The sequence below is a fragment of the Gavialis gangeticus genome, unplaced genomic scaffold (assembly GCF_001723915.1).
Source record: "Gavialis gangeticus isolate Ggan-Ray unplaced genomic scaffold, GavGan_comp1, whole genome shotgun sequence".
Classification (NCBI taxonomy): domain Eukaryota; kingdom Metazoa; phylum Chordata; order Crocodylia; family Gavialidae; genus Gavialis; species Gavialis gangeticus.
Genome location: NW_017729011.1, coordinates 23,880,777 through 23,900,238, shown reverse-complemented (window position 1 = coordinate 23,900,238; position 19,462 = coordinate 23,880,777). Strand labels below are relative to the sequence as shown.

Sequence of the window (19,462 nt, the reverse complement as noted above, 5' to 3'; positions counted from 1 at the left end):
GGGGGAGCCCTGCCCGGGGCAGCTCCGCAGCGCTGCGGCAGCCGAGCCGCGCCGGCCCCCGGGGCAGCTCCCCCCCGCCGCATCCCCGCCACGAGCCTCTGCAAAACTTCCCTCTCCTCCCGACCCGGCTTTGCAACCCGCCCTCCGAAAAGACCAAGTGAAGAGAAAGAAAAAGCAGCAGATTGCTTCACGATGCTTTTCGCATGGGCATTCACACCTGAAAGCTTGCTAAAAAAATTTCCGACTGTAAGTTGGTCTAATAAAAGATATCAGATTCACCTGTCTGTTACTACAGCTGTCGCTCGTTTTGTTTTTTAATTATCAAGAGGTCTACAACCACGAGATTTTTTTTTTTTTTTTTTGTGTGCGCGCAAAAATCTAGTTGGTCTAATACAAGATATCACTTCTACCACCAGTCCTGATTGTGAAAACCACAAAGGTTTCTGACTGCTTTCGATCCTCTGAACCAGTTTCAAACCTCTTGAGAAGTCTGAATCGGAGTTTATGGCTATCGTGAGCAGGATTGACACAGCTTTGCCCAACACTGCTGCCCATCACCCGAAAAACCAGAAACAGAAGAATTTGTGTTTGTCAGCTTAAGCCTTGATTGCAGCCAGCAGGGTACCCAAAGGGCACGTCTACACAAGATGCTAAATGTGCAGTAGATGAATTCTGCTGTGCGCTGGTGCATCATAGCAAAAGCCGTGCTCATGCAGAGTAGGATTAGTCTACTGCGCATTAGCATCACTAAAAAGGCAAGTGCCAGTGCTACTGTGCATTGAGTTAGCACCTTTTATTACAGGCACCGAACTTCATGTGCCATAGCTTCAGCACATTCATGCACATGTAGACGTGCCCAAACACTAGCAGACTCTCCCTATGCCCGAAGAAGGGTGTTTGTACCCAAATGCTTGTAAAGAACAATATTTCCCAACTATTTAATTGGTCTAAGAAAAGATACCCAAAGACCCTTGTCTGTTTGTTAGCTAAGCACTTCACATGAGGTGGGAAAATGGCATTACATTTGAATATGGTCTCTCAGATCAGTCATGCCAAACTCTGGCATGGTTTTGTGGTGTGCACAACCCACAATTAGCACAAGACTCAGCAGGATTTAAACTTGATTTCCCACAAGTGAAAGGTTAATGTTCTAACCAAGTCCCACAGTTACTACAGGTTCACATGATAACGTATCTAACCTGATATTTGTGGACCGAATGGTCACAAGTGCTGAGAATCCACAATTTCAGCTGAAACCAGGCATCTGTGGCTCTCAGCAAAGCTTAAAATTAATCACATAAAACTCAATTTAGATGCACGCTGGTAAATCTGATTGTGGTAAGTATGGAACAGCTAAGTAAATGAAGCCCGTGCCAGGTTTCACCACCATGCAAGTTCATCGTTCAACATCACAAGCACTGTAAAGAGATGCGACCAAGTTACATTTTCATCTAGTGCTTTACTATAAAAGTTTTTACAAGCTATTGAAAACGTGCATCTGGCAAAGCCCTTTATGGACTATGTTCTCATGGAGCTAAACACACAGAGAGAGAGTAGCTAGTAAGAGTCCTGCCTTTAAAAAAGTTCTAGCGCAATTGATGCTGATAACTGTTTACACTGGAGAACTGCTTCAAGGAGATGCTCGCATGAGATAACTCTTCCAGAAAATTCAAGAGCTAACCCCTTCCAGCAGCTGGCTTTTCCTTAGGTGCCACAAGATGTCCCTGTTGCACCAATTTTTTTTGATGGTGCATTTATCTGGCTGGCACAATTTGCACTTACCCTCTATACTTCACTACCCTCCATAAAACCCAGCAAAAACCCATTCCTTTCCTTTCTAAGGGGGAAACAAACAATTCTTTGGTTTATCAACAGCTGAAAGGAGCTCTGCAGGCCACTGTTTGAGATCCAATGGTTATATAGTTGACCTTCCAAGAGTTTGGTTGTGATGTGGATGGAAGATTTGCAAGATCTCTTATTAAAACAGTTGCTCCCCTGCCACTTGCAACACCTATACTCTGCTTTTTTTCTTCTTCTTCTTCTTCTGTGCACCTCAGAAGCAGAAGGCAGCAAAAAGTTGGGCGATTCAGAGGACTGCTGGATGAACAGCAATGGAGATGGCTGTCCATGCTACATGGTTTTGCTGCAGGACTGCACTGTTCAGAGATTCTTCTGTTCCCCATCTTATAAATCGTGAGAACATACAGCATACAAAAATGTGTCCCCACGTGCACACAGAGAAGTCATTAAGTCAAACCCAAAGAGATAACCCATAAGGTAACATAGCTCTTCTAGGCTCCGACCAGAATTGTTGGGTGCTCAGCACCTCTGAAATTCACATTCCAGTTACAGGAATTACCTATGAAGTCTTAAACCCCCCTCATATTTTGTTTCTTTCAGACTAGTATTTGTACCATTTCCTTTAAACATGGAGTATTTAAGTGAGGAAAACAGCTAGCCTACTATTTACTTACGTCATGCATATGATTTCAGATAACCAGATTCTCAAGTCAGAAATAAGTTGTCTTCTAATTGTTCACTATTGGTTGCAATTCTGCAAAGAAGATCTATACCACTGGCAGTCTGGCTGAAACTCATTGCTGCAAATTATCTATGCAGCATGTATTAGACTGCTTGGGACCAATAACCAGTGCCTTATTAAAAAAAAGGTAAAAGTTTTACATTAGTTCATCCATTGCTTAGCAAGATGTGAATGATTACTAACTTCCTGCCATTTGCTACCAATTTTCATGGAATCATGTTTGTTCCCCAGTTAAATCAGATTCTAATCTTATTGCTGAAGCTGTTTCACCATAATTGAAATATAGCATACTTGATGGAAATCAACTGTGAACATAAAGTATCAATGCATTCAGTTATTCACTGTATAACAACTTACCATGTCATTTATTTACAACTACCAGGTAGTAGCAGACACGGAGGAGGAAGAGGACGCTTCCCAATTTTGACAAACAGTGGTTAGCAAACTTAAAAGGTCATGTTCAGCTTCTCACCCTAACTGAACTCATTAGACAATCAATAACAGGAACAAAGTGAATGGAAGGTTGTCTTCATTTGAAATCTAGCACAGCAGAGGGAAACAGAGTTTAAGCCGATGCTAAAGATGCTAAAGTTTTTCCCCTAAAGCAATAAAGACAAAGCTTATAAAGGTGTCTGCAGAACTCTTTTCCAACACGTCTGCAGACAGAAAGGACTGATCCAATACCCACTGAAGTTCATACCGCTCCTTTCAATGCTTTCCTTGGGCTCTGGACTAAGTACAAAGCATGCTAATTACACCCAATACCAACAAAAGAACATTTTCAGGGTTGTCAACTGCAGTAATTTCATCATGAGTCTTGCCTCAGGCGATTCTTTTCTTAAAACCACAGCTGCCTAAGGTTTCTGGAATACCTGGGAATGTCAGCATCCATTAAGGAAAGCCATTTCTAGCCCTTGTGATTAGAAGAAAGCTGGAAACTGTGACCCCAGCACACCTTAATAGTTAAAACCCTAAAAACTGTCAAAGCAAGAGATTTCTCCTAATCTCCCAAACTCAGGGCTGCTGCGCTCAAGTAAGATCCCTCTATTCAAGCTCCACCAGAAACAGATGCTCCTCCTAGGGACTGTCCAGATCGCCGTTTCTCTCAAGTTCCATTTCTGTCCCCAGTGGTGACATGACCTCAATTCTTTTGGCTGCCTGTTTCACGCATCTCCTGAGCATGGCAATCTGGGACAGCTACAGGCTTTGGAAGGTCATGCAGATGGTGCACAAATTCCCAATCAGAAGTAATTTGTGAAAGTGGGCGTAATGGTGAAATCTAAACATTACTCACATTATGAAAGCACAGAGTACAAAGCTGCCCAGCATTTACCACAAGCAACAGAAACAAAGGGTGAGTAATAAAATTAGCATTACAATAATGGCTACAAGGACTTCAAGTATACACCTCCTGAGCTGGTTTCCAAACCATTACCAATACCACAAAAATAGATTTAAAAAAAGCACACAGGTCTGCCTTTGTGAAACACAGTGGATGACATTTTGCTTTCACCGCTTAGCAGCCGTGTAGAATCAGGCACGCAGCTGCAGCAGGCCAGGAGCTGCTCTCAGAAGAGAAGGAAGCAAGACACCCCTTCCGGAAACAGAAAGGGTCAGAAGTCCAGGGGGAAGTAAACTGGAATATCAAAAAGACCCTGTGATGCAGCTTCTAGCCAATACTCCATTCACAAGACACAATGTACTGAAAAAAAAGCCCAACACTTCTGAAGCAGCTGTCAACATGGAGTCTTTTTAATGTGGGGCCTCGCTGCTGTTTGGGGTCACAGAAAGACTGACAAATCAACCGTGGCTATTGAAACAAAGAGGTTGACATTAAGACAGGAGGGGCACAACAATCATGAGAATACTCACGTGGGCCTATCTGCATCATCTGCCCTATGGCAGAGAGGAAAGGTATCACGTTAGCCCTCCATGCAGTTCAGCTATGACAATATTAGTCGTTTCTGGATGTACAACTTTCACAACACTGCACTGCAAAGATTAAGCAATTTTCAACACCACCACTCCTAGAAACAGCCTTGGAAAAAGCAGCAAATACAGGAGTGATAAGCAAGACATGGCAGAGTACTACCAGGTTAGTAAAGCTATGAGAACTGGAGTACAAGGCATCCCTGATGATTAGCAGATATGCCTGAACCAGAAGGCATTCATGGCTCACCATCACAGATTTGAATATCGCTGAACTTTCTCCTTTCACTTAAAGTAATGAATGATGACGACAAAATTCCACATACAAAACTGCCAAGTAGTTAATTGAAATCCAAGTGCCAAGGCCAAAATACAGTCCAGCCGTCTTACAGAACTACTTGCTTATACCCTCCATTTAGCAAGCATATGATAGAGTTGCAGATGCATTTTGCTGGGTCAGCAGAGCACTTATTCATGTGGAAGGAGAGGTAGGAGAGCCACCTGCGATTTACATGCATTGTACTCTACACTCTTGTGATCAGCAACACCAAATGTCATTTGTTTAAAAAAAGCATTAATATGAGAAAAGTTGACATAGTCACCAAACTAAAGCAGTTAATAAAGATCTCAGCAAGACCTGCCATTATTCTCTGCCCTGAAGCGAAAGACAGGTTCTGAAAACTACAGGTTTCCAAGGCAGTCTGAGAGTGATTAGAATTACAGTTTGCTGTTCCCAGCTCTCTTGCTGAGAAGCATAAGAAGAAAGCTGCAGTAGTCTTGATGATCCTAAGGAAAGCATTCAAGTCATTCTTTGATAGTACCATGATTTTTTGGTGGAAAGCCAAACACCAGTCATAAGCATATGCTCTATGTTCATCATTTTCACTCGCACCAAGTGAATTTGACACCTGGTTTGCAGATGCACATCCATCACATAGAAACAAAAGATATCTGAAGTGTTACATGCTGCTTTATACAGACAGCAGAGTGCGATGCCAGCCAGCACAGCACCGGGTTTCTCGCATAGTTCTATCAGACAGTAAAACTGCCAGGCATCCAACACTTCTATCAACACCACAAGTCAATCTGAGCAACGGCCCTGCACCAGGGTCAAAAATATTGAAAAATGCTGCAAAAAGCAAGGTGGTGAACTTGGTGGCGGGTGCTGAAGTCCTCAACCACATGGTATGAGGACTTAGGAATTTGTAGCCACACCTGGGAAACGTCATCTACTTGTTACCTACATTTCCTTTTACAAAACAAGAGACTATTGTTGAAGCTGTGCATGAAAAAACCAAGGAAGTGGCTCAAGTGTTCTGGAACTGCCCTGAAAAGCAGCCTTTCCCAAGCCCAGACAATACTGCAGCTGAATTCCTCTCCAAATCCTCTGAGTCAGGTTCTCCTTCCTTTCCACTTCAGTCTTTGTTCTCCTTTAAGGCTCCCCCAGTGCTATCCTGTATGGATCTCTGCTCCCACGTCCTACTCAACAGCTCTTGCTTTCTTCACCCATTCTCCTCTTTAGAGCTTCCCTGAAGCCCTTCTATTATTTCTCTGCTGTTCTAGCTCTGCATGCAGGCTGTGGAGGATGCAACATCCAAACAACCTATTTTCACCCGGCAAAGTAGCAGCCTGTCTGTACTTCCTTTCCTTTCTCATGTCCTTGTGACAAGGCGTTCAGCAGAATTCACTAATTTTATACATATATGCTCCCGAACTCATGTTCATTTATCTGACATTCTGGCCGCGGCAATGAAGACAGCTATAGCAATGCTCAAATATGGCACATTTGTATTAAAAAGTAGGCTTCATTTTTGTTTGCCTGAGCTGATAACTTGACAAGAACATATGCCAAATACTTCCCGTGACTGAGGCAGAGACAAGAGACAGTTGTTTGGAGCTAATTTTCCTCGAGAAGTGAATTCCTTAGTATTTGCTGAATGGCCAGCTTATTTTCTCTTTAGACAGCAGTGCTGAATCAGCCAAGTCACCCTGCCTTGGATGCTAGAGATACTTCCAGTGCGTCAGAGCCAGGTTATTTCCTCTGCTGCTACCAAGAGGTGAAAGAGCAGAAGAATTTCACAGACTTAGGTGGATTTTCCACTAACAGTTTTCCTTGCTCAGGTTGATAGGGGAGCATATGTCACACTGCACCACAGGGACGTCATTCCTTTTCTTTCTGGCACCAAGATACTGGAGGGGTGAACAGGCCATGTGGTTGTCTCCTCACTTGAGGGTTACAACAATACAATAGGGGCAACCATGAGATTTTCCTTGGCAGATCATTCTGCAGTCTCATAACTCATGCAATTTATTGTACATTTATGCTTTATTCCCTATGATGTTAAGACTGCCCTATATGGAAAAAATGTTATTGGAACCATGGATACAGACAACTCAGATAAAGCCTCAGTTCCAGATGCACTATTCCACGCTGCAGGAAAAAAGTTTGACAGAACATTTTGCAAGTGATCTAAACGCTGCTGATACGAGTTAAGCAGGAGGCTCCCCCATCCTATCTGGGTCTCTATTTCAAATGTCCACACCCCCTCAGAATAACGCCTGTAATTATTCCTTGCAAATCCATGTCAAACTATGTGTAACCAGACCGCAGTTATACAAAAGGTTGACTCATTTTGCTGTTTATTTTTAGACCAATGATTTTCAATTCTGACGGGGGCTTTTGTAGTGAACTGCCTACAGTCATTTTCAACCTAATCCTTACATGCTTGATCGTTTGGTGAGAACAATAAAATATAATTTACACATCCAGGTAGTGACAACTCAGAGTACTAATTCTGCCAGCAAGACATTTCATTCTCATTTTGTGCGATACTGGTAGACTAGGGAATTTGCAAGGCGCTGTTGCACGATGACTCAATACATGGTCGTTCCTTTTTCGCTACTGCTGCTGTTTGATCATCAGAACTTTCTGTATCCTCCTGTTGTTCTTAAAAACCAAGTTTTACAACATTAAATAATGAAACCTACAAAATATTAAACTAATCAGTGCACACAAGACAATATTGATCAGGTTTATCCAACAAAGAAACTAGCTAAATATCAAGGATTAGGGCTGGATTTTCATCTTAGAACAGAAATAACAGGAGTTATCTGTTTGGATTTCCTGTATGAAAAGTAAGAGAATTTGCATTTAGGTCTGACAGCACTGGAAAGCACATATCAGTTAGAAACACATCAGAATTGTGTGAATTAAAACTGGTGAATTAAAACAGGTTGTGTGTGTGTGAAATATCAATGGGAATAAAGGAAAAATCATTTTGTGGTAGATATAACACTGTACAATAAATACTACAGATTTTGGGGGAGTTTTGTATAATATTGACTTGTTAAGATTATACAACAATGAATTATACTTACTGACCTTTAAAACTCTATGTCATTCTCTTTCAAGTATCCACCTTCTGATCCTGTTACAGGTTTCCCTCGCTTTATGCAGGTTTTGTATGTGCGAATTCGCTCTTATGCGATGACCCTTTTTATGCCAAAAATTTGTTATATGCAAGGTAAATTCACTCCTATGCAATAGATGTGGTGGAAGCCTGCAGTCAGCTGCTTTGTGTGGTGCACTGTGGGAGTGACACACACCAAAATAGTCTCTGTTGTGGATCTGTGCTCCTTGCTCGTTGTCTGCAACATGTGTTTCTGTAGTTGCCATCCCCATTATGATAGTGCCCGGTGCTTGTGTGTACTGTCTGCTGTTGGTGAGTATAAAACGGTCTTGTAAAAGTGGTAGAAATGGGTTTGGGGTCAGTATAGTCGAGGTCTTGGAACATATCCCTATTTGTTAGGCTGTAAAATGGGTTCCCCTTTATCTGAATTCAAGTTATGCGTTGTTTTCCAGGAACACGTGTACAGCATAAAGCAAGGGAAACATGTATAATTAAAATTATATATACTGTATATATAATCTACCACTTTACCTTTGTGATGAGAATCCGGTATTTTTCTACCAGGTGGTCATTGTTGTGACATCCCGCTAGCAGCTGCCATACTTCTCCTCGCAGTGCCTCAGGGACTCCACTTCTCACCAATGTTGACAAAGTCTTTGGCCTCACACTCAGATTGAGGTGCCTGGACAAAGAGGGAGGTGCATCCCATTACCGTAGCCCAAATACACACGCAGGAATACATGTGTGTAACCACTAACAATCTACATGGGATGTGTACCACCAGCAGAAACATCAGGATAGTCTGCAACTTGCAGATGGAAGTTTTTCTAGTTCAGAGGTAGTTTGTAGCTTAACTCAAACAGTGCTGCAACATTCAGGTGTTATGAGGGGAACAAAATTAAATGAAAGTGCTTTTCAATTTTCTTCTATAATCCCTTGCGATTCCAACTGAAAGATAAACATGGCTTGCAGCTGCTATTAAAAAATCACGAGCACAACAGACCAAAGCAGAAATGACTTAAATAGGAGACTGAACAGATATCACATATTTTATAATCTAAACTATCATTGGGATCTTCAAGATCTATAGACCTGCATCAACTCAAACTGTGCCAACATACTTGGTCACAAACTGGGACACCTCTTAAGAAAATGAATGTTGATTTCCAGTCCTTTTCCAATAAAACAGACAGATAAACCATTCACAGTTAGAGTGGCTACCCATGAGCTTTCAAGAGCCTAATGGGTAATTTCAGCCCACAAAATGTTTGAATAATTTCCTCTCTGCTGCCCTCACTTGGCCTGCCTGGATAGTTTAGACTGAACTTTCACAGATTCCAAACTGCTTTAGATTGCTGGTTTTCATGATTAGACTGGGAGCAGAACGTAACACCAAGGTGTGCTGAAAGAGGAGCAGCAATTTATGTTAAATAGCCAAGAATACAGCATGGTATTCAAGACAAAGACAGCCTTTCCTCAACGTTTGTACTAAACAAGAAAACCACTGTGCAAAGTGCTTAAGAGGGGAGGGGAGTGATTAGTTTACGTCAGCCTTGGTCTAATAGTAAAGCTGTCTGTAAAGCACGATTTCCTGACCAGGACACCCACATTTAATAATGCAACTTAATGAAAAATGACAATTCAGGAGCCAAGCTAATCATGTTTATTACTCAGATCTAATTGTATAAAGATACTGGCTTCCTTTTCCACACACATGGGAAGGAGTCCATCAGTATTGTCTGCAGCCTAGAAGCTACTGTGCTCAATTTTTAGAGAAGCCATTATTTCACAGGCCTGGAGTACCATCACCTGCTCTTTACCCTTGTGTGCAAGGGTCAGTTCACTTTGAACTTCCAGTTCTATCAGAAGGCTCCTTGAAAAGGTCAGCTTTCCCTATTAAAACAAGCATACAACAGAGTGGGACTGCAGAGGTAGCTCAAATCAATTCTCACCTAGCAAGGAAATAAAATATGTTCCTAGAACCCAGTCTTGAAGTTAACATCTAAACACTCTAAATAATCTATACACCATCTTGCCTTAGCCTGTGACTAAAACAAGTATAAATAGTAGTTTTAATGGATAAGACCAAAAACAGTTGAGACTATACTTTATTTATGGGTGACAGTCTAACGGATTTTTACAAGCAGTAAGACTTTGGAATGGGAAAATCATGCAACTGTTTTGCAATGAAATGAGCCATACATTGTAAAAAAAAGAGAGAGAAAATATCAGTATCAACAAATCCTTAAATCACTATACAAGAACTTAAGAGCAGTGCATCTAGCCACCTGGACTCTGCTTTTTAGGATTTTAAATCCACTTTAATTAAAATCAGAGGAATTATTACCTGAACATAATTTTAATGTGTTAAAGGGCTTTCCCTCTTAACTAAAATTGTTACTGCTATTATTAGCACAGAGGCATTCCATATCTTCCTTAAGCTGCCAAAACATTTTCAGTATGACTGTCAGGTGGTTTAATTATCTTTCAGCCTTGGAAGAGTTACAGAAGAACTGAAGTTTAAGAGAAACAGTCTCACAGGGAGCAGATTTGCAGAGCTCACAATTAAGGCGGTTTGTTGGGGAGCAGGGGAAAGAGAACATGATTTTGCTGTAGCCTTCGCACTATATTAACAGGACAATTTCTCATGCCTACCAATCCTATCAAATTTGCCTAGTAAAACAAATGGGAAATAAAAAACAATATTTAAAACAACAGTATCAAATATCTATTGAGAACTGATCTGTATATCAGGATGTGGCTTAATATCAAGAAAATCTTTGCTAAGAAAGACTGCCTCAGTTATTTTCCCGTGATGTAAATGTTGGACTTAATCTCACCCTTGATGCAATGAAGGTTTGCTTTGCTCTACCTCGGATGTAGCATTCTTTCGCTTTCTGCTAATGGACAGCGGTGGTAGAAAACAAAGGCTAGAATTAAGCCAGAGATCAACAAAGGCTAGAATTAAGCCAGAGATCAACAGCAAAAGCAGGGTTCAAGTGTAGCACATTTAGGGTCCATCAGGTATCACGCTTGTGCCCTTTGAACAACAGTGCTAGAGATTCTTACTAATCTTAGCATCCCTTTCTACAAAGGGTGTTTGTAGGATTCAAAGCTGACAAGCAGCTCCTCAGGAAAAGAAAGTCTGGGGTTCCATTAGCATCTCTACTGTTCAGAAACACTATGCTAGGACGATCTGTGTATTTTTTTTTCTGCAGGGGGCTGGACTTTTTTCCATGTGCACATACCTGTACGTTCGTGTTTGCATGCACACACAAAATACAAGTCTGATTCTTTGACATTCTTGAGATCCAAAGGCTAAGAGGTACCCAAGGGATAAGTGGCTCATTTTGATTATGGTGGAGCTGTCAAGAGGGAAGCTGCCTGGAAAGCACTCTCTTGAGAACCAGAGTGAAGGAAAAGCTGCAGGCTTTGTACTCCTTTTTAGTGGTTAGATTTAAAAAGCAGCAAAAGTAGAGAAAATCAACATGACGGTGTCTAGGGACAACAGGCTGGGAGAACACCCATCAAGAAGCTACATTGCAAATTAACAGAAATAGTTTCAGAGAAGAAATGTAACAGCACTAAAGAAATCAGACCACATCCAACCAAATCAGAAAATAAAGGACCTTCTTGGATTCAAAAGGGCACCAAGTCTGTAGCAAACTTCTCCATGGACTTCCACGTACAGTGACTGTCCTAGGAAGAGGATGCTCAAAGACTCTGCACTGACCCAGTATCTCTCAGTCTAAAAACATCCAAGTATGCCATTTTCTCCAGGTGTATTTTTGCCACTTACCATTTGGAAAGCAGATCTCCCCAGGTTTCAAGAATTTTTTCAGCACACTCTTTGGAAACATCTCCCGAACCACTCAGTAGTGGTTCATCATTATCTACAGAGTGAGAAGAGAAGAGAAAGTGTGAAAACAGTGGATGTTATTACCCTTCTAGCAGATCAATGTTTGATTTGCTACAAAGGAATTAGCTCCTAATGTACAGGGGTTGGTTTGGATAAAGAGCAAGACAGTATCTGCAAGTGCAATGCTTATGGGTAAACAAGGGACTAAAAGTAGAGGCACTTTGCTATCTAATCAAGAACGAGTCAGGATACAAGGCAAACGTTAACCTAACTGCTACCAAATGCAAATATATTTTAGATGCTATCTTAAAATAAATTGCTACACTGCTTTCAGTAAAACCTAGTGATGCTGAAAAAAGTGTCCTAGAACTGTAAGTTGAAAGTACCTGACAAAGACTTGAAAAGCTGTCAATGATAACACATCCTCAACTCTTAATCTTCCAAATGAAAGATTAAGGGATCTGGTTTCCTTCAGGAAATATGACGAGATGACATTATGTCACTGCATTTGTTGCAGCCTGAATTGCTTTGCAGTTTTATTTTAAAAGCTATTACTTTTTTTTGATGGCTCTCTAAGCTTAAATTAAACAGCTTTTACAATGCAGCACATTCCATTGCTCAAATGAAAAGAGTAGATAAGCACAAAGTACAATAATAATCTTTTGGTTAAAAGAAAAAAAAAATCATAGCTGATATGCTCATAGCTATTTTGAAACACTCATTGTTAGTACTGCAGGTAAGAATTCTGCTGTCATTCCAGTATCTCATCAATACAACATCGCTATTCTGACACTGCCTACCTTTAATTATTCAGAAGAAAACACATTCTTTTCAATTGGATCCAAATTCTCCTGGCTAATGGCTGAAAACCAAAAACTCCCACTTCCACTGCTTTGAAGTAGTACGTGCCACAACTCAGGTCTACTGATTACTTCCCTAACAGTTAATAGCAACTTGTATTTATAGAACACTTCACATCAGTTGATCTCAAACTGCTTTATAAAAAGGAAGGAAGGGCAATTCTCACTTTACAGAGGGGGAAAAAAAAACAAGGCAGAGGGGTGAAGCAACTTGTCCAAAGGCACCCAGATGGCCGTGCAGAATCAACAAAAGAGCCCAGACCATCTGAATCACAGTTCAATGCACTATCTACTAGACAATATTGTTTAACAACTCAGAACAAGTTCATAGATCTGTTAAAAAATAAAATGGCTGCAAACCCTGCTGAAAATACATTACACCTCAGATAAGAACATCCCCACAATGCCAAGCTGTTTCCCTACAGAACCCTACATTTGCATTTTTTCGCAAATATGCTGTATGCATACATCTCAGACTAAACGCCCTTTTTTCTCTGTTGCAGCTGTTTACAGCTGCTCAAGAGAGAGACAAATGGCACCCTAAGTGTCCCCTGCCTTTTTGTCTTCTTTATACTGGTCCACATACAGATCTATAGAGTAAGGAGAAGCATTTAATAAACTCACAGCAGCAGCAAAGAAAATGGGGTGTGTTACAGAGACGTTTAGGATGCTGCTCATCAACCTCTATGAGCTTTAAAAACAAAATGATCTAGATGATCTTTTCAGGTCCCTTCCGACCCTAGAAACTATGAAACTATGAAAATGAGGCTGGGCCCTATCATTGAAAGACTAATTCATTCCAAATGGAAGTTTTCCACTGCCTTCCAAATGAACAAAACCAGCAGGGAACAACAGATGACCTCCTCCTTACCTTCCTCTTCATCATCTTCTGGAGGAGAAGGAATCATTGAACCCTGGGACCCCGACTGTGGCAGACGAATAGAGGGGCTGGCTGTGGTTTTTCTCCTCTCCCTTTCCGATTCACTTTCAAGGCACACAACCTCATATAATGTGTCAGAACTATTCTTTCGGTCCTTCTGTTTTATCTAGAAAATAAGGAGTTTCATCTTTAATAACAGCACTGTAGAAAAACCATCTACTTTGCTGCCCAAGGCTCTACCTCTGCTCCTTGGACAGAAGAGATAGAGAAGCAGAGTTATTTCTACTGCACTCCTCAAGGGGCACAGAATGAACATTTTTGCTACAGCCCTTTCACAACCTCATTAATAGCACTTCCAGGGCTGTGAATGTTTGTAGTCCATTGTTTCTGCTTCCTGCCCTTAAAGCTAGAATACACAGCAAGCATATATAGCCCAAAGGCATCTGTGTTATGTGGCTCCCACAGCTGGGCTGGGCTCATTAGGACAAGTGCGTTCATTCACATCTAGTTCTGTACACAGCCTCACCCTTTTCAGCAGGTGTGGACTGAAGACAGGTAGGAGAGGTTTGCAGGGGCCTGGAAGAGGAAGTTTGGCAAATAACAAAATACTTGGCAACTCTTCCAGTAATGAGAAGAATACTACGCATTAAACCCCCCTAAAACTACAGTTAACTTCTCACCAGAATGTTTTTTGTCAGTTTTCATGACATAATTGCTCATACTTCATGCCCCTCCATGATCCTAAACTGTCTTTATTTATTACTTTCAAGTTATGTGCCAATGTTCTTGTTGAGAACGCAGGGAGCTAACTTGCTAGGCTTTAGGACTTCCCTTCTTAATTTTTGAAACTCCTGTTCTTTAACTGAAAAAGGCAGGTAAATACAAACAAACAACCCCTGCCCCACTCCTCTTACAAAATTGCACTCTAAAAAACTTTCAACACTCATTCTCATCATTTTGGTATTTTAAAATAAATCCAGACTAAAGATTTCTCAATCACCAAATGTTATCTAGAAAAAAATAAAATCCGTCTGTTTCCATCACTTCTAAAACAAGCAGCACTGGCAAACTAAGATAAGCTAATTCTATTGTGTTGTATATTTAATAGACTAATCACAGCTCTGTAAAACAAGTTTTCCTTCCATGCTTATCAGGCAGGACTCTCACTATCTGTCAATTTAGCTATGAATTGTCCTAAATCTTCCATACGTAAATGCTGGCAAATGGATAACCCTTTAATGCCTGTGAACAAGACAAAGTTAAAGTGAGATAAAGGTCACGCTGCATGCAAGTTTGGTAAGACAAAAGATAAAGAGTTAGCCAAGTACAGATAAGCCTCGTTAAACTACCAGGCAGAAAAGTGGCCTACATTTTAAATTGTGAAATATTTACAGTAACAACAGTAATCATTCAGCATCTCCATTCTCCATCTCGAAAGAGCAGGCCAACTAAGGTAAAGGCTAATCTCCTACATAGATATTTTCCCCAGACTACTGTAGAGAAGTCTCCCCATAACATCCGTTCCTACCCAAGTGTGCACTGGGATATGTATGGTAATGTAACAGGCTGCATAGGAAATTTTCTTTAAGTACAGTAAGATGAATGCTGCAAAGTGAGGTTCTTCCTCACTGACCCTGCCATTTGTTATCAAAGACTATACTACCACTTTAAAACAAAACAAGTGCAAAAGACAACACCAAGAGAACGCTGCCTGTTTCCCCAGAGCTACTTGACCAACTATATGAAAAAAAAAAAAAAAAAAAATCAGAAAGCCTCTGCCCTTACTATGCCTGGGCCAGTGCCGTTAGGCTTCAGGAGTCAGGAGGCACATTCATGGCAGTGGTTGTCTTTGAACACACGTTATATTTTCTGGAAACAAATTCTCTTCCACCTTCCCAAGTGATCTGAGAAAATGCCAGTTTTTGCTTACATACGCAAACTTTTAGTGATTTAACCTTGATTTTCTGGACCTAGACTTCTCTGAGGGTATGGTACCACTCTAAATCATTCCTGTCTGTCTTTTGCACTGAGTTTATCCTTTTCTTTCCAGCATGTGGAATCAAGAACAAAGCAGCTGTTTGGAGCCTTTGGGGTACTGCTTCTCCACTGTTTTCAGTTAGTGAAGCTGGGGTATTTGGTTGGTGAAATGTCTCCCCTAAACACATGATAATGTAAGCAATACAATGACATTTCTATAATTCCCAGAAACTAAATAGCATCATCGGGGTGGGGGAGAGGGAAATAGTTCTAGGCTCATTGTCAAATCTGCTCAAGATCTATTCAGTTACATCCAGTTTGAAACTGTGTACAGTACATATCTTTTTGCAAAAAGGCAGATTTACTAGTTTCATGCTCAAACCTGTTCAAGTAAAAGAAAAACTGATAGGTAGACATGTCAAATACACACTACACGCTTGCTGTCTGTACCAGTGACATTTTTTCACGCAACTCCTTCAGTGCAACTTTCACGCAACTTCAGCTGGCTTCAATAGTTTTCAACTTTTGAGTAATGGTCTCAGGACTGGGTCTTTAAACTGCATGGACAATTCACCCTTGTCCTCAGTGCCTTTACATTTATCCTCCAGCACCTCCTAAATCTCAGAAGAATGCAACGGATGTTATGGTCCATAAGGATGTTATGGTCTGGTAAGTTTGAAAACCAATCACACTGAGATTCCAAATTAAACATAGATAAGACTGTATTACCTGTTTTAGTTTTAGGAAGAAGTTTTCAGTGGAACTACGTTTGCTGAAGGGCCAGAACAACCTCTCATTAGGCGAGCAAACTCGAACTTTCGTTTCCAGAATGAACCGGACAGGTTCCTGAACCTCAGTTATCACCAAATCGACAGCTGTAGTCATGAACAGCACTTTATCTAGACAGAAGAACCAAGTCAACTGCATGAATATGTGCATAAAAATCCTGGAAAAAATCCTCTCACCCATTTGCCTTGTAAAGGTACTTTAACAAGGTCATTCTGCAGAAAAACTCTCTCTTGGATAATATAAAGCCTCAAAAAGCAAAAAAGATTTCACCATCCCTAGCATAGGAAAATAAAATAATCCTTAGACACCTAATTTGACAATACAAAGTCAAAGGAATGCTCTTATTAAAGAGGCCTTTGTCAGGGTCTTCAAGTTCCCATAGACAAGTATTAAATGTGTTTATAATAAAAGTGCAAACACATAACTAAGGTTATGATTCACACAGCAATCTGTATTGCAAATATGGTCCTGTTTAACCTAATTAAGTCCTGCCTTCATCCCACTCCCAGGAGTCAGAAGCCTGTATGGAGCATGACTCCTGACATATTAAAGACAAGTTCTAAGACCACCACAGTCCTGAGAAATCCTCTCCTTGGAAGATTCAAGCTACCAGTGATAAATATGAACCCCCAGAATGGGAGAGATTATGCTAGGAACTTTTACAACCACTGCTTTTTCCTGCCCTTGTTCTGACCTTCACATGGACTTGGTCCAGGCTCCACCCACAACTACGGGAATCGGGCAGATCATTTCCTCAACCGTTCATCTAAATTAGTTGAAAATTTGATTCCTCAGGTTCCTTCATTAGGCTAGAGAGATGAATGACTGCATTTCACATCTCTCTGAGCTGCTTCAGACTCCATGCAAACAAGACAGCAGCACAGCTGCAATTACAACGCAGGCCACATTTGTAAAGTATTATTTTCAAATCTCGGCAAGAAACTTCCATTTTTAAAATGGGAACTTCAGATTCTGCAGAATTGGAAACAGATATGTGGGCAACAGGTTTGACACCGATGCCACAGACTGGCTCAGAACCTGATGGACTGAAAGCCACATGGGTTTGGATACCAGGCTATGGTGCTTTTCACCACCAAAAGTTGAAGTGCAAACAACAGGTGAAATCTGGAACGCCACAAATCTGCTGGTTTTGGGAATGAGGAGTTTTTGGCAAGTGTCGGTTTCTACACAGCATTTTGTCCACTGTAAGTCTGTGGCATTTAGAGTGAGAATTAAAAACAGACAAAAGGGAAACTTGTGGTAGATGTTTTAGTACAACAGGAGTCTATAGAAGCTAAACAGAAGCAGTTGGGATCCTCAGTACACAAGGCCTTCTCATCAAGCCTGTACTGCCTGGGATCACTAATCCTTTCCCTGTTAAGATGCCTGATTTTTTAATACTAGATAAAGGACTTCTCTCTGCCTATTTTTCTATTTTGTTGTATTTAGGTAGGCTGTGCCACACCCAGCACACTAGCATCCATGTGCAATCCAATGCAGAGAGCCACACTGCCTCTTGTGCTACCTTGTGTCATTACAAGAAAAGAGCAAAAGACCTTCTTAGGAAAAAAGTAACCCACACCCATGCAGCAAACTAATACGTTTGCTGGTCACCAAGTTAAATTTGGTACCTTTAGGAGTTTCTTCATTTACAATCTGGAAGTGGGGAGACTTTGGATTCCAGCTCCCCGTGATTACATATGATTTCCCATCAGAGCTTTTGCCCATGGACTCCTGCAAACAAATGGAAGAAATAAAATGACTAAACCTTTCTGGAATTATGTCTAGCAAATTGGGTGCCACTGAAAGGTGCAACAGGTCACCAGCAGAGTCAGACATCTGCTGTTTGTCCACAAATGCATTCCTGCAGAGGCTATAGTGGGGCAAACTTCCCAAGTCCATGTTTCTCTGCCCTAACAGGAAAAGACTGTCTCAGGATAAAGGAAAGTTCAGTCTATGGCCAGTGCAACATCTGGCCTCCCTGCCAAGACTACCAGGAAGCTCCAGTTTATGTCAACTACAGCTTTATTATCTTGGAGTAAAGTGAGTACTTCTTAAGATCAACAGCTTATTTCAGAAAAGGACAACAAGCCAATACAGTTCAACTATTTTCAGGTCACAACTGATCTGACAGGCTGAAGTCAGGTATAGAGAAAGGGAGTGAGTGGCTCCATGCTGCAGGAGAAACTACACTAATGGTGCTCACACCTTCAAATTTCTTTATGAACACTGTCTTAGAAGTTGAAGCAATCCACCTCTTCTGCCTTGTTTCAGACCAGGCAGTCTCAAAGTGACAGCTGCCCAAGGGGCATGTTCACTCTCAGTGTTCTTCAGGGAGTTCATTATCTCAAATATACTGACACAAATTAAACTAACACTTGCTTTACCAGCTGCTAATCTCAAAAAGCCTTTCAGCTGTTTCACACTAATGTACTTTCCAACATACAGGAATGTTTTATTAACTCTACTGAAAGATAATGCTGTACTTGGTGTTCTAACAGCTAAATGACAGTGAAGCAGGGACAATTTTTATACTGGCCTCTTTTTAAAGTATTACTCTCAAAAAAGACCTTCGTTAAAAGATCTGAGATGGCAGTCACAAGTCAGGAAACAGCAGAACTAAAGTTTCCTCTATGATCTTAATTCAGTCCCCTTGTGCACTATGATGAAGTCTCGACTACCATGATTACACATTCTTGCCCTGCCTCACTCAGTGCACAGCAGAGAATATTGGTCAAACAGCAATGCTGTTAAAAAACAGCTTCATGCTTTGTTATAAATAATCCTCTTACCAAGTCTAAAAGGTGCATGTCACCACTCCGAACATCCTTGCCTGGACTCAGGAGAAGGCCAAAACACCTGCAAACACACAATTAATCCATAAGGGGGGGGGCAGAGGAGGGAATCAAGGTTACAGTTGAGACAAGCAGCTAACACGTCCTGCCTACAATTCATTTGTAAATTTATCTACTTGTATATTAACCTAGGTTTCATAGATTTTTTGGGTCGGAAGGGACTTCAGTACATAATCAAGTCTGACCCCCTTCCCTGAGCAGGAAAGAGTGCTGGGGTCAGATAACTCTAGCCAGGTGCTCGTCCAGTCTCCTCCTAAAGACCCCCAAGGTAAGGGAAAGCACCACCTCCCCTGGAAGCCCATTCCAGATTCTGGTAACCTTCACTGTGAAGAAGTTCTTCTTGATGTCTAGTCTAAATCTG

The 19,462-nt window shown here is 41.1% G+C and overlaps 1 protein-coding gene across 2 annotated transcripts in view; it reads right to left on the bottom strand.

The window, feature by feature from the left end:
- Positions 1-19,462, bottom strand: part of RABGAP1 (RAB GTPase activating protein 1) — a 111,775-nt gene that overhangs the window by 65,316 nt on the left and 26,997 nt on the right. For both annotated transcript variants that reach the window (XM_019510866.1, XM_019510867.1), the window contains 6 exons: positions 19,039-19,105; positions 17,878-17,980; positions 16,187-16,356; positions 13,472-13,646; positions 11,681-11,774; positions 8,413-8,563 (listed from right to left, as the gene is read on the bottom strand). In XM_019510866.1, the coding sequence (XP_019366411.1) occupies positions 8,413-8,563; positions 11,681-11,774; positions 13,472-13,646; positions 16,187-16,356; positions 17,878-17,980; positions 19,039-19,105 (760 nt within the window). The remainder of the gene's footprint in view (positions 1-8,412; positions 8,564-11,680; positions 11,775-13,471; positions 13,647-16,186; positions 16,357-17,877; positions 17,981-19,038; positions 19,106-19,462) is intronic.